Source organism: Bubalus bubalis, chromosome 4, assembly GCF_019923935.1.
Source record: "Bubalus bubalis isolate 160015118507 breed Murrah chromosome 4, NDDB_SH_1, whole genome shotgun sequence".
Classification (NCBI taxonomy): domain Eukaryota; kingdom Metazoa; phylum Chordata; class Mammalia; order Artiodactyla; family Bovidae; genus Bubalus; species Bubalus bubalis.
Genome location: NC_059160.1, coordinates 55,981,789 through 55,997,260, shown reverse-complemented (window position 1 = coordinate 55,997,260; position 15,472 = coordinate 55,981,789). Strand labels below are relative to the sequence as shown.

At 36.3% G+C, this 15,472-nt stretch overlaps 1 protein-coding gene across 3 annotated transcripts in view; it reads right to left on the bottom strand.

Moving 5' to 3' along the window:
• The window catches only part of UHRF1BP1L (UHRF1 binding protein 1 like), a 95,003-nt gene that overhangs the window by 52,748 nt on the left and 26,783 nt on the right, over window positions 1-15,472 (bottom strand). For all 3 annotated transcript variants that reach the window (XM_025283673.2, XM_025283671.2, XM_044941457.1), the window contains 3 exons: window positions 7,168-7,330; window positions 6,050-6,088; window positions 4,637-4,728 (listed from right to left, as the gene is read on the bottom strand). In XM_025283673.2, coding sequence (XP_025139458.1) covers window positions 4,637-4,728; window positions 6,050-6,088; window positions 7,168-7,230 — 194 coding nt within the window. In that variant the 5' untranslated portion in view covers window positions 7,231-7,330. The remainder of the gene's footprint in view (window positions 1-4,636; window positions 4,729-6,049; window positions 6,089-7,167; window positions 7,331-15,472) is intronic.

Genomic DNA, 15,472 nt, shown 5'->3' with positions numbered 1-15,472 from the left:
TTTTTGCAAAATTGGCACCTTACTTCAATCATGACCATTATTCCAAAATCTGTATCAGATTTCTTGCTGAAACTTCAGACTGTAAAATTCAAATGTCCATCAGATAGCTCTACTTGGCTGCTTCTCACATATTTCAAAGCCAACATCCATAAAGTGAGGTCATCATTTTTACTGATCATGCACATTGTTCCTCTATACCTGCTATGCTTCTTGGTTTACTATCCTAATGAATAAATAAAATTACTTATCTTTCCTAAAATTCAGATGACTTATCTTTTAAATCAAGATATACTTTGTAGCTTACATTTGGACTGTATGAAATAATGCATATGAAGCAAGAAGACCATCCCTGGACTCATGATACTTTAAAAGGTTTAAGTATTATCTGTAGTATTAAAAATAGTAGTATTATGGTATTATTAATACTATTGGAAGTCTATGAACCTCAGTTTCCTCACTTGTAAAATGAAAATAATACCTATTTCAAAAGGTTGCTGTGGTCTTTAAACAACATGTTATTTGGGAAGAGTTATTATGACCCTAAGAACAAATATTGGTCACTTAGAAATATTTCTGGAGTTGCAGGAATATTTTTATAATAATTATCTGAGAATATCCTTTGGAATGTTCAAACCCATCTACTCTAATCTATGCACATTAAAAAGTTTTATAATTGTATTGGAGAATTTACCATCAGAAGGCTAAAGGCTGAATCAGTGACTAAAGTCTACATCTTTCTGATTATATCATCCAGTATAAACTAAATCTCAGTTTACAAAAATGTCTTCTGAGTTTGGTTAATCTCCACATAGACATCTATCTCCATGTGAAGTGAAAAATCAAATCCCTGAACTTACAAAGTTTACTAAACTACCAGTCTATGGGAGCACTGTTGGCTTACAGGTCCTACAAAGAAGGAAGGGCCAGCCTATTCATTGTTGATTTCCCTCTACTTTAATCACTTAGCTATAAACAAAATCAAATGGATCTGTTTTTTCCTAAATTACATGACTATAAAGAATTGAAGATATATATTCATATTCTTGACAACCATTCTAGACCTAATGAATCATTAATTTCAAAAAAGGAGCCTAAAAAACCCTGTAGATTTTTATAAGCACCCTAAATGACTTACAATTTGGCAAGTGTGGAAAACATAGAAATAGATTAACACACAAAGCCAAAATTATAAAGCTTGTTGGTACTATAAAAACATGAACCAGGAAATAGACTGTCAACTGCTTCAGTTCAGTTCAGTTCAGTCAGTCAGTTGTGTCCCACTCTTTGCGACCCCATGAATTGCAGCACACCAGGGCTCCCTGTCCATCAACAACTCCCGGAGTTCACTCAGACTCACGTCCATCGAGTCCGTGATGCCATCCAGCCATCTCATCCTCCGTCGTCCCCTTCTCCTCCTGCCCCCAGTCCCTCCCACCATCAGAGTCTTTTCCAATGAGTCAACTCATCGCATGAGGTGGCTAAAGTACTGGAGTTTCAGCTTCAGCATCATTCCCTCCAAAGAAATCCCAGGGCTGATCTTCAGAATGGACTGGTTGGATCTCCTTGCAGTCCAAGGGATTCTCAAAGAGTCTTCTCCAACACCACAGTTTAAAAGCAGCAATTCTTCGGCGCTCAGCTTTCTTCACAGTCCAACTCTCACATCCATACATGACCACTGGAAAAACCATAGCCTTGACTAGACGGACCTTTGTTGGCAAAGTAACGTCTCTGCTTTTCAATATGCTATCTAGGTTGGTCATAACTTTCCTTCCAAGGAGTAAGCGTCTTTTAATTTCATGGCTGCAGTCACCATCTGCAGTGATTTTGGAGCCCCCCAAAATAAAGTCTGACACTGTTTCCACGGTTTCCCCATCTATTTCCCATGAAGTGGTGGGACCGGATGCCATGATCTTCGTTTTCTGAATGTTGAGCTTTAAGCCAACTTTTTCACTCTCCTCTTTCACTTTCATCAGGAGGCTTTTGAGTTCCTCTTCACTTTCTGCCATAAGGGTGGTGTCATCTGCATATCTGAGGTGATTGATATTTCTCCCGGCAATCTTGATTCCAGCTTGTGTTTCCTCCAGTCCAGCATTTCTCATGATGTACTCTGCATATAAGTTAAATAAGCAGGGTGACAATATACAGCCTTGATGTACTCCTTTTCCCATTTGGAACCAGTCTGTTGTTCCATGTCCAGTTCTAACTGTTGCTTCCTGACCTGCATATAGGTTTCTCAAGAGGCAGGTCAGGTGGTCTGGTATTCCCATCTCTTTCCGAATTTTCCACAGTTTATCGTGATCCACATAGTCAAAGGCTTTGGCATAGTCAATAAAGCCGAAATAGATGTTTTTCTGGAACTCGCTTGCTTTTTCCATGATCCAGCAGATGTTGGCAATTTGATCTCTGGTTCCTCTGCTTTTTCTAAAACCAGCTTGAACATCAGGAAGTTCACAGTTCACATATTGCTGAAGCCTGGCTTGGAGAATTTTGAGCATTACTTTACTAGCCTGTGAAAGAAGTGCAATTGTGCGGTAGTTTGAGCATTCTTTGGCATTGCCTTTCTTTGGGATTGGAATGAAAACTGACCTTTTCCAGTCCTGTGGCCACTGCTGAGTTTTCCAAATTTGCTGGCATATTGAGTGCAGCACGTTCACAGCATCATCTTTCAGGATTTGAAATAGCTCAACTGGAATTCCATCACCTCCACTAGCTTTGTTCGTAGTGATGCTTTCTAAGGCCCACTTGACTTCACATTCCAGTATGTCTGGCTCTAGGTGAGTGATCACACCATCATGATTATCTGGGTCGTGAAAATCTTTTTTGTACAGTTCTTCTGTGTATTCTTGCCACCTCTTCTTAATATCTTCTGCTTCTGTTAGGTCCCTACCATTTCTGTCCTTTATCAAGCCCATCTTTGCATGAAATGTCCCCTTGGTATCTCTAATTTTCTTGAAGAGATCTCTAGTTTTTCCCATTCTGTTGTTTTCCTCTATTTCTTTGCATTGCTGGCTGAGGAAGGCTTTCTTATCTCTTCTTGCTATTCTTTGGAACTCTGCATTCAGATGCTTGTATCTTTCCTTTTCTCCTTTGCTTTTCACTTCTCATACAATAATACCTAATTTGTGCCACACCTAATTAAATCATTTGTTTATAACAACTTTCCTAATCTACTTTTGCCCTTTTAATAGTCTTACAAACATCTCAGGTTTTTCTAATATTTCTGACTAGCCAATTTTAAGATCAACTGCTCCTACCTGGGCTTCCCTGGTGGCTCAGCTGGTAAGCAATTCGCCTGTAATGTAGGAGACCTGGGTCCGATCCCTGGGTTGGGAAGATCCCCTGGAGAAGGGAATGGCTACCCACACCAGTATTCGAACCTGGAGTTTTCCATGGACTGTATAGTCCATCGAGTTGCAAAGAGTCAGACACGACTAAAGGACTTTCACTTGCACCTTTTTCTCCAATATTTCTGACCAGCCAATTTTAAGATCAACTGCTCCAACCTACTTTACCTGACCTGAAATCATAATCTAAATTTTAAATCTCAAATTACTGGAAAATACATAAACTACAAAAATGTTAATATGAAAGCTCTTTTCCCCATCACTATTACCTATAGCCCAAATATAAACTGTATATGTGATAAATCTGGCTTTCAGTAAACTCTCAGCAGTGGATGGATCACCATTCGATTCCCATGTGAAAAGTCACTGATCAGACTGTAGGTATTCTCACAGAATGCATTAATATAAAGATGGTTCAACCTTGGTAAAAGAGAAGGAAAATGTGAGAGAGAGTATGTGTGTGTACCTGTATGTGCACGTTCAGTCTCAAGAAGAGTATATCACTGGCTCTACACAGCACCTAGAATACTGAAAATGTCCAGAGCTGCCATGCTGTACAACTTGAGGAGGCACTAATCACATTAAAATCTATGTAAACTTTTTACATGAATACCTGTACCACCCAAAAATAGTGCAGAAAATCTGTTTTGAAGAAATTATATATAAAACAAGATTCAAATTTACTGAATGCAAAGATAAATAGGCAAATTTTTAAGAACCTATTTTTTTAGAACCACTATTTTTTAAGAACCACTCTAACTTTTCAAGATGGCTTTGTGAAATGCTCTCCTTTACAAGCTTCTACTTTATTAGCATCTGGTTTTTATCTATCAAAATTCAATCTGTATAAAGTGTGAGTATTCTGTATTTAATGAATTTTAGAGTAACCCAAAAGGTCTATACTTTCTTAAGGCATCAACTTAACTCTTAAGAGTCATAAAAGGTCCACTGATGCACAGAACAAATGTTATGCAGAGAAAGTGTTCAGAGACCAAATAAGAGACTATCTGATTTATAGAATGCCTAAGCTCTTCTTCCATTTTCTGCTGCTGTTCTGCCTTTGACTGATCATTATTATTTAATATCAAGGAAAGCAAGATAAATGAAAGAGGCTAAAAATCAATTCTGCTACTTTTGCAAAATGTTTTACTAAAACTATAAAATGTTTGATGGGAGGAGTGACTGAAATAGAGACTGAGGCTAGGAAATTTTATTTTATGTCCTATTACTGCAGATAACAGAGCTGACTATAGAATCCCTTTGCCAATCATACATATTAATGGATAGCTTACCTTTGTCCTGAAGCAGTTGCAATTGGTGATGGGCCATTTGGGTTTCGTGGTTCTTCACATGTACTCATTTCCATTATTACTTTATCCAAGGACTAATAAAAATACATTTAAAATATAAACATTAGATATTTTATGTATAAGGATATCATTTAAGACTACTTTCTCATTCACTTCTTTAGGAGCAAAGAAAATAAAGCAAAGACATTTTAAATGTCTCTCTAAAGGTCTAAAAAGAGAAAATGCTCAGTCCTTTCTCAAGGCACTTATTATCTTCTGGAAAAGCTTATTACAGGAGTACAGGAGGAAAAAACTGTAAGTAGTAGCCATATCAGAGAAGGTGATGGCACCCCACTCCAGTACTCTTGCCTGGAAAATCCCATGGATGGAGGAGCTTGGTGGGCTGCAGTCCATGGGGTCGCTAAGAGTCAGACACGACTGAGCGACTTCACTTTCACTTTTCACTTTCATGCATTGGAGAAGGACATGGCAACCCACTCCAGTGTTCTTGCCTGGAGAATCCCAGGGACGGGGGAGCCTGGTGGGCTGCCATCTATGGAGTCGAACAGTTGGACACAACTGAAGTGACTTACCAGCAGCAGCAGCAGTAGCCATATACTGCTGAGACCATTAGGTTTCACAGAAGCATAATTGCTAACCTCAGAATGTACATTACTAATTGATAGATTACTTATTTGTAAATAGGACTAAACAACCTCTAAAAGCTTCTCCCAACCTAAAACATGAGATTTAAAACATGTAACTATAAAAAATATGAAATATACAAAAATATGAAAAAATAAACACTCATAATGAAAAAATTCCTCAGGCTAAGTTTTTCTTGAAGAAAGATCAAATATCCTTAGTAGTCATCACTAACACATCTCCAGTCATCTCTTCATTCTCTACTTAATATTGAACTTGTCTGAAGCTGCCTTGTGTTGTTTACTTGTTCACTGTCAGTCTCCTTATAAAAATATATGTTCCCTCAGGGCAGAGGGGAAGCATTCAGTAAGTTTTGGCGGAATGAATGAATCAGTAAATGGCCAAATAATCAACTTTCCTTAAACAGTAAAGTACATTAAAGAATATATCACATATTAGATCAGTAAAAGCAGAAACAGAAAATCTGGATCAAACTTTATTAAAAGAAGAAGCCCACAGTATGTCAATAAAGAGTTAAAAGATACAATAAAATATACTAATTTAAAATATAATATTCTAGACCTGAAGAACTTTAAAGACCCTCTCATTTTAAAGTTTAAATTTCCCATTTAAAGACTGAGAAAACTAAATACTATCAAAATAGAACAAATGCTCACAAAGCCATAAGATTATGTTTCTAAGAAACAAAATATTAACAGAGTAATTATACACAAATATAAATGCTTATTTCTGAGGCAATTCAGAACTTACCAAACAGATGGGATGTGTTTTCAATTTTGTCCATGGTATCTATAAAAGAAAATTTTTCTTTAAAATGAATCATCAAAAAAGTAATTTAAAACAGTAATCAACAGATGTTTCCTTAACATCGTGACAGACATACCAAATTATATCAGATGACTTAAACTGAACAATTCATTTATATTCTTGAAATCAGCTACACCTATTTTATTTTAAAAAAGATTATTATCCTTATTTTCTTGGTCATCTTTTTAAATAAAAATTTCAGGTTCTACTAACATTAATATTATCTAAAAAATAATATGGTTTTTTCTCCAGTTCTGAAAATACATTTTGATTTTATACTTTAAGAATTCCCAGCAAAGCTTAATCAGTGTTTTGCTCATTTAATAATTTTTTAAATTCTAGAATTCCAGCCAATTTCCTTGTAGATATTCAAGACAAACATAAAAGTGAGACCATTAATGTTAAATGGAAGTAATATCAAATAAATAATGTTCAAATAAATTCTATATTAAGGATAATATTTTTTGAAGACATTTGGGTTTATGGAAGACAGAACAAAAATTAAAGGTGATCATTAAAGGATATAGCAAACTTTCCACAATCTTTTCTGTATCGCCCAATTTTAATTTTAGCATGCAGTATTTTTACTGAGTAGGCTCTCAAACTAAGCCTAATCTTCAAGACAAAGAAGTGATATGATATGATTAAAGATAATAAAAAAGCTTAAGTTTTAATAAGCAGGAATAATATTTAAAAAAACTTTAAAATTATCAAAATAAGAAACAAATGGGGAAAAGAGACAAAATTTCAAATAAAAGTATAATGTCCAGAATAAGATAACTTATCAGTCCTTATGCCTTCATTTGAAGTAGACTCTACTTACTACAAATTTAAGCTGTCCCATTTAACAACAAATCCTATGAAGAAAACTTTAAATATGTACCAAATTTTAAAAATTATTTTAATAAACTATCAATATTGCTTAAATATGAATATTAAATTTTCAATAAAATTAATAAATTAATAAATAATACAGAAAAGGAAATATTTATTTTAAACGACAGGGATGAAATAAGTAAAATGAAAACAGAAAATGCCTTGCACAGATATCAAAGTCTCACCCTAATCGATGCTTTATTACAAAAAACTTTGTTGATAGCAAGCCATGTTGGCAAATCCAACATGTTCTGGAGCACCTCTTCATCCAACTCCAAATTCTTTAGTTCACCTTCTCCTTTAAGGGTACTAAGATTTATCTTGTCAGGAGATAAATTTTTGGTAAATCTGAAAGAGAATATATATTGACATTTATTTTAGTGTTAGTTACTATACCGCTGAGTCATTCTTGCATATATACAGAGCATTAAGAATGTAATAGTGGATTTCGCTGGTGTCCAGTGATTAAGAATCCGTCTGCCAATGAAGGGTGGAGAAGGCAATGGCACCCCACTCTAGTACTCTTGCCTGGAAAATCCCATGGATGGAGGAGCCTGGAAGGCTGCAGTCCATGGGGTCATGAAGAGTCGGACACGACTGAGAGACTTCACTTTCACTTTTCACTTCCATGCATTGGAGAAGGACATGGCAACCCACTCCAGTGTTCTTGCCTGGAGAACCCCAGGGACGGGGGAGCCTGGTGGGCTGCCATCTATGGGGTCGCACAGAGTCGGACACGACTGAAGCGACTTAGCAGCAGTAGCAGCAGCAGCAGCCAATGAAGGGGGTGTAGGTTCAATCACTGATCCAGGAAGATGCCACATGATGCAGGGCAACTAAGCCCGTGGGCCACAACTACTGGGCCCTCGCTCTAGAGCCTGTGTGGTGCAGCTACTAAAGCCTGCACACCCAAGCTTGTGCTCTGCAACAAGAGAAGCCGGCACACTGCAAAGAAGAGTAGATCCTGCTCACCGCAACTAAAGAAAGCCTGTGAACAATAACAAAGACCCAGCGCAGACAAAAATAAGTAAATAGTAAGAAAAAAGAATGTAATAGCAGCATAGGCTTCCCTGGTGGTTCAGCTGTAAAGAGTCTGCCTGTGGTGCGGGAGACCTGGGTTCAATCAATGCATTGGGAAGATTCCCAGGAGAAGGAAATGGCAACCCAGTCCAGTATTCTTGCCTGGGAAATCCCATGGACAAAGGAGCCTGGCAGACTACAGTCCCTGGGGTCACTGAGGTTGCTGGGGTCACAAGGGTAGGACACGACTTAGTGACTAAACCACCATCATACACTTAAATATCTTAGAACCAGATACATTCAAGCTCTAGTTCTTATTATCTTTCAAACTTATGAATAATTAGTATCTACTATTTTTCATGTATTATGCAAGGATTTGAGCCAGCCTCTACTACATTTTACTTTGCTATAGATAATATCACAGAAGTGAATATTCTTATTTTACTAACCAATCCACAAGTGAGGTAAGGAAACACTGTTGTTGTTCAGTCACTAAGTCAAGTCCAACTCTTTGCAACCCCAATGACTGCAGCACACCAGGCTTCCCTGTCCTTCACTATCTCCCAGAGTTTGCTCAAACTCATGTCCATTGAGTCAGTGATGCCATCCAACCAACTCATGCTCTGTCACCCCCTTCTCCTCTTGCCCTCAGTCTTTCCCAGCATCAGGGTCTTTTCCAATAATTCAGCTCCTTCGCATCAGGTGGCCAAAGTATCAGAGCTTCAGCTTCAGAATCAGTCTTTTCCATGAATATTCAGGGTTGCTTTCCTTTAGGACTGACTGGTTTTTAAACTCCTTGCTGTCCAAGGGACTCTCAAGAGTCTTCTCCAACACCACAGTTCAAAAGCATCAATTCTTCAGCACTCAGCCTTCTAAATTCAACTCTCACATCCATACATGACTACTGGAAAAACCATAGCTTTGACTATATGTACTTTTGTCAGCAAAGTGATGTCTCCATTTTTTAATACACTGTCTAGGATTGTCACTGTTTTTCTTTCAAGGAGCAAGTATCTTTCAATTTCAAGGCCACAGTCACCATCCACAGTGATTCTGGAACCCAAGAAAATAACTGTCACTGTTTCCTCTTTTTCCCCATCCATTTTCCATGAAGTGATGGGACTGGAAGCCATGGCCTTTGTTTTTTGAATCTTAAGTTTTAAGCCAGCTTTCTCCCTCATCTCTTTCATCCTCATCAAGAGGCTCTTTAGCTCCTCTGCTTTCTGCCATTAAAGTGGTATCATCTGCATATCTCAGATTATTGATATTTCTCCTGGCAATCTTGAACCTAGCTTATGAGTCATCTAGTCCAGCATTTTGCATGATATACTCTGTGTAAGTTAAATAAGCAGGGTGAAAATATACAGCCTTGACCTACTCCTTTCCCAATTTTGAACCAGTCTGTTGTTCCATGTCTAACTATTGCTTCTTGTCCTGCATATAGGCTTCTCAGGGACATGTAAGGTTGTCTGATATTACCATCTCTTTAAGAATTTTCCACAGTTTGTTGTAATCCACACGGTCAAAGGCTTTAGCATAGTCAGTAGAGCAGAAGTAGAAAACTGACCTTTTCCAGTCCTGTGGCCACTGCTGTGTTTTCCAAATTTGCTGGCATATTGACTGCAGCACTTTAACAGCATCATCTTTTAGGATTTGAAATAGCTCAGCTGGAATTCCATCACAAAGGAAATGAGATATAACTCTTTAGAAGTAGAAGCAGCAGCAGATGCCACCACTGCCATTCATCATGCCATGAAAGTGCCAAAAGTCACATTAAAGATTTGACCCTTAATTCTAATTAAAGAATGCAGATTCTCTATATTGATTTAAAAAGGAAAGTTCTTAAACTTAAAAGAGAGACTGAAAATAATAACAGAATAACAGCAAACATTTTCCAAGGGTTTAATGGTACCAGACTCTTCTCCTTGAGTGCATGCATTACTGATTCTCATGATAACCCATTAGAGTCAATACTACTTTTATTCCCACTTTTTACAAGATTAAATATAATGAGAAACCAACTTGTTTGCCCAATGTCACAACCAATAAAGATGATATTAGTAATAACAATAAATTACACATGCACTTTAAAGTATTTTCATATGTATTAATTCTTAACACAATCCTAAAAGGTTAAAAAACTGCTAACTTTACCCAGCTTTACTTTTTCCAAAGTGAAACTATTGACAAAGTTAACTACTAGCTAACAAAAAAGTTATTAGTTAGCCAGGCTTCTACCTTTTTTTGATATTAAATATTAAAGCAACAAAATGTACTGGGTTATTTACATGCCCCACACACCAATAAGAATCAATACACACATTCTTCTGCATTGACTCAAACCAGAATTTCTTTAGTCAGATCTTATCTGGATTCATATCTTCTCACAAGATGTCAACACATTGACTTTGTCAATATAAAGTTCATATTTAACTCAGAGTTGATCAATAACGCCAAGTCGTTTCAAACTTACCACGAATCACGTTTGATTTGAAAATACAGTTTCCTGATAGGCTGCCATTTCTAAGCACATAGGAATGACCTATCATTGCCTCAAGGCAGAATATTAGTGCTTGAAAGGAGCTAATTCAGTAAGTATTGGGTTGGTCAAACAAAAAAATCTGAACGAACTTTTTGGCCAACTCAATACTTACTGAATCCTCAATATATCCTCACTATTCAGACACATACACTGGCAAGCAGTATACTCAAGGTTCCTGCCTTTGTGAAGTGCTCAGTTTAGTTGATGAGAGAGATCAAATAGCATGACTAAGAGTGAATACAGCAGGGGTTCTTAATCCAGAGGTTCTTTGAAATAGGGACTTTTGAGCTGATATCTAAAGGATGAGTAGTAGAAGTTAACTAGGCAAGAAAAAGAAGGGCACAGGAAAGTGTTTTCCAAGTAGAGGGAATAAAACATATAAAGGTTCTGAGGCAGGAGACAGTATAAAGTAGAACAGAAAAGAGATCAGCATCTGGAATGTAGCAAGAAGACCAGAGAAATAGAAGATAACTTTTGAAGGACAAAGAGAGGGCTGATTACACATTCGTCATTCGATAAATTTTAACCAATATCTACAAAGTTAAATATATAATAAGTCAGAGTCTGATAATTATGGAGGAAAAAGCAAAGCAAAAATAACATAGGAGGTGCAAGCAAAGGATCTTTTCATTTTTAAAAGAGTGGACAGGAAAAGCCTCATTAAAAAGATAACATACGGGCAAAGAGCTGAAGAAAGCCAAGGAGCTAGCTATGCAAATATCTAGAGGAAGAATACTCTAGACAGAGTTAAAGCTAAGGACAAAAACTTGAGGTAAGAACACACAGGTCTGAGGAATAGCAAAAAGGCCAAGGTGGCTGGAGGAAATGAACAACAGCAAAATGAAGAGAGATAAAGTTAGAGAAATAACAGGGGCCAGATCATGTGGGGCCTTTTAAGCCACTCTAAGGACTCTGGTTTTTACTGTGAGTAAAAATGAGAATGACTGGAGACGGTTCTGACTAGAATAGGATAAGAGAACAATTTTTTTAAGGATCACTCTACTGAGAAGAGATGAAAGAAGTACATGGACAGAAGCAGTGAGCCCAGACAGGAGACTATTACAATGATACAGGTAACAGAAGATGTTGCCTTGGATCAAGTTGGAAGAGTAGGAAGTGGTAAGAAGGGAACAATTCAAGACATACTCTGAAGTTAGAGCAATAGGATTTAATAATACATACTGAAGGCAAGGATGGCTCCAAGGTTTTTGGTCTGAGGAAAGAGAAGGACAGAGTCACCAATTATTGGGTTAAAGAGAGAGAGGGAGAAGTAAGTTTGGGATAAAGGATCAGAATTTAGGCTTAGAATAGTTTAAGAAATGCTTATCAGATATCCAAGAGAAGATACCAATTAAGTAGCTAGATATTCAAATCTTATTCAGTAGCTACAGATACAAATTTAATAATCACCAGTGTTATATACATATGTCTACAAGATAAAGACAAAAAAATGAAATGGCTCAAAGACTGGTCAAAGACCACTAAGAGGCCAAGGAGCCAACAAAGGCAATTAAGAAGGAAGGGCCAGTGAGGTAGGAGAGAAATCAGTTTTGTTCTTTTAGGTGGGAGAAAATTTAGCAGACTTGTATGTGGACAATAATGATGCAGAAAAAAGAAAACTACTGATGGGCAGACAACTGATATAACAAAACCCTTGATTAGAAGACAGCAGACAGAGTACGCAAGAAGACAAGCTGGCTTTGAATAGTTTTGATTTTTGAAAAGCATGTTAATATTCTGCATATGTAAAAAACAAAATAAGAAAGAATGTGAAGAGGAAAACACCTAAAACTGAAAGTAACTTGAAAAAAATGAACCTAATTGTATTAAAAAAAAAATATTGTAACCATACTGAAGGGGAAGATGGGAAGAAAGGACAAATGGACAGATGAACAAAAACTAATCTGAGTTACTCATAAATACCAACATCTGACTATATATCTTTAGTGTTGGGCAGGGAGGAGTCATTAGTGGAGAAATCAGGCAACATCTTAACTGGCTATGGTACAGGAATGTTCGTCTCAATGATATTTACAAAAGGAAAAAAGCACCTACATATCCATAATAATCCGTTTAATTGTGATATATTATACCTACATAATATCAAGTAGTGTGTGTGTGTGTGTGTGCATGCGCGAACACGCACGTGTGCGCAGCTCTGCCATGTCCAACTCTTTGCAACTCCATGGACAATACAGCCCACCTGGCTCTTCTGTCTGTGGAATTTTCCAGGCAAAAAAACTGGAACGAGTTGCCATTTCCTACTCCAGGGTTCCTTCCCGACCCAGGAATCAAACCCAGAAACTGGCAGGCAGATTCTTTACCACTAGCACCATCTGGGAAGATGGTATCAAGTAATATATGTTGCCAATTACATAAAGAAATAGTTACACTATACTGCCTGATGAAAATTCAAGGTTCAAAATTATATACTGTGATTTCAATTATATAAAAAATGCATTATAAAATCTCAAATCAATAGTACATATGATTGATGAGATTTTAGATTTCTTCATCTTTATACTTTCTGTATGGCTTAGTATTTTATAAGGAGTATATATAACTTTGATAAAGACAAAACTTCAACAGAAACCCAAAAAGACAAGCCAAGCAAAAGTGGTAGATGGAATGATTAAAACATGTTATTCACAAGAAATCCTATTTTCAATTTAGTTCATACCAAAGGGACAACACCTGCAAAGAGCACAGACCTTAAAGTCAGACAAACAGATGTGAATTCTAGTTAAGCTACCTGCTGTGATATCTCTCTGCCTCAAATTGCTCATCTGTAAAGTGGAGAAAATAATACCAACCTCAAAAGATTTTAGTGAGGATTAAAGATAATACATAAACTATCGGGTACAAAACAGACATCCAATTAAGAGTCTTTCTCCTGCCCTGCTTTTCACTGAGGTTAAATTACAAAGGCACTGAAGTTCTCTGGTGGTCCAGTGGTTAAGAATCTGCCTGCCAATGCAGGGGACACAGGTTTGATTCCTCGTCTGGGAAGATTCCACATGCTGTGGGGCAACTAAGCCCATGTGCCACAACTACTGAGCTCTAGAGCCCATGCTCTGCAACAAGAGAAATCAGTCCAATGAGAAACCTGAGCACTGCAACTAGAGAGTAGCCCCTACTCACTGCAACTAGAGAAAGCCCGGGCACAACAAGGGAGATCATGCACAGCCATAAATTAATTCATTTTAAAAATTTGTTTAAATAAAAAAAACTTATGAAGGCACTGATTATAGCTTTTTAACTGGAGCAATAACAAAGGTTCAAGCTTAGGAACTTCCTGATGGTTCAGTGGTTAGGGTTATGCACCTTCAGCACTGAGGACACAAGAATTTGATCCCTAGCCAGGGAACTACTATCCCACAAGCAACAGGGCCAAAAAATAAAGTTCAAGTTTATCCAAATAGTACCTGTTAATATTGCTCATCTATTAAAATATTTTAAAGAGGAAGCTGAAGATATAATGCTGTCACATCCACAGCTATGAGAAAGTTGGTTTCTTATACTGGGTAGGCCACGGACACATCAAATTATTTCTCTGCTATTATTCATATGTAAGGCTTTAATTTACATATGTTTCAGTTTTAAACAAATGTTTCCCAGTCATTTATTAATATAATTATGTTCCTTCCAAAAACAGAGACAGGAGAACGGTTCCTCAGTCACATTTCTTATAACTTAATTGATAGAGGAAAATACACTGTAAGTGTATGCTAGGCAAACAAAGGAACAAAAACCCACAAAATAACATCGAGGCATGGGAGAACTATGCCTCTGCTATGCTTTGTCCAAGTGTTGCTATAAGCTCTTTGGACTAAATTGCCATGTGAAGTCTTCAGATAATTGTATTTTTCTACTAAACATTATAATTGAGCAGGGTTATAATACCAGAGCCTGATCCTAAAGAGAATCGATTGTTATCAAAATAAACCTCTTTAGTTCACTAAAGACTCACTTAAAGCTCTAAAAGGTATATAAACATTTTAAACCAAACGTTTTAAAAAATGGTAAAACTCTAAGTCAATGAATTAAATTTCTGAATAATTAATTATTTGGTAGAGATGAGGGAGAGATGGGAGATTAGAAACACGAAATCTATATAAAACCAAAGTAGATATGTTAAAGACTTAAAGTGAGGGTAAAAAAGAAAACTGATTGACCTGAAAATGTCAAAATCAAAACAAATGCAGAAAAGAACATCAAAACATAATAAAGATAAAACTGGCACAATTCTTACTGATTTTATTTTTAAAATTAGGAACACACCAGAATGTCCCATTACTATGTATATTATGCCATGTAAAGAGATTTATTTTAAAATAAGCAGGTGTTATTTTAACATTGGTATTATCTGAAATAAAATTTAAAGGTGAATGTATATATTTTACTGGTTAATTTTATATTTTTAACAATGTACCAATTTTAAAGTTAATACCTGCAAGCTAATGTCTATTTCATCCAAAATCTTCTTTAATTACATATATTACATGAAAATAAACTTACTAGTTTTTTCATTATTAACAACAAAATAGCTAAGTAAAGGAATAAAATTTCCAGGCAAATGGAAAGGATAGGTTTGATTTATATTATACATTTTATAATCAATACATAATGAGAGTCTAAATTATGTATAAAGCACTGTGCAAGGTAAATATTTAGGACAAAACAGAGGTATAAATTTTGTATCTAATGGTATTGTAAATTTTAGTCATGATTTATTTGAAATTTCATCAGATCCATTTCATAGCTATACCTAATAAAAATATTATAAATTATTTTATTTGCTAAAGCAATCTGAAACAGATTTATGAAATGAACTATCTCTAGGTTAACTATACTATTTGGGGGTAGAATTATAAAATTTTAGTGTTAAAAACAATCTTAGAACATAGTTTATAAAGCCTTTTCTGAAC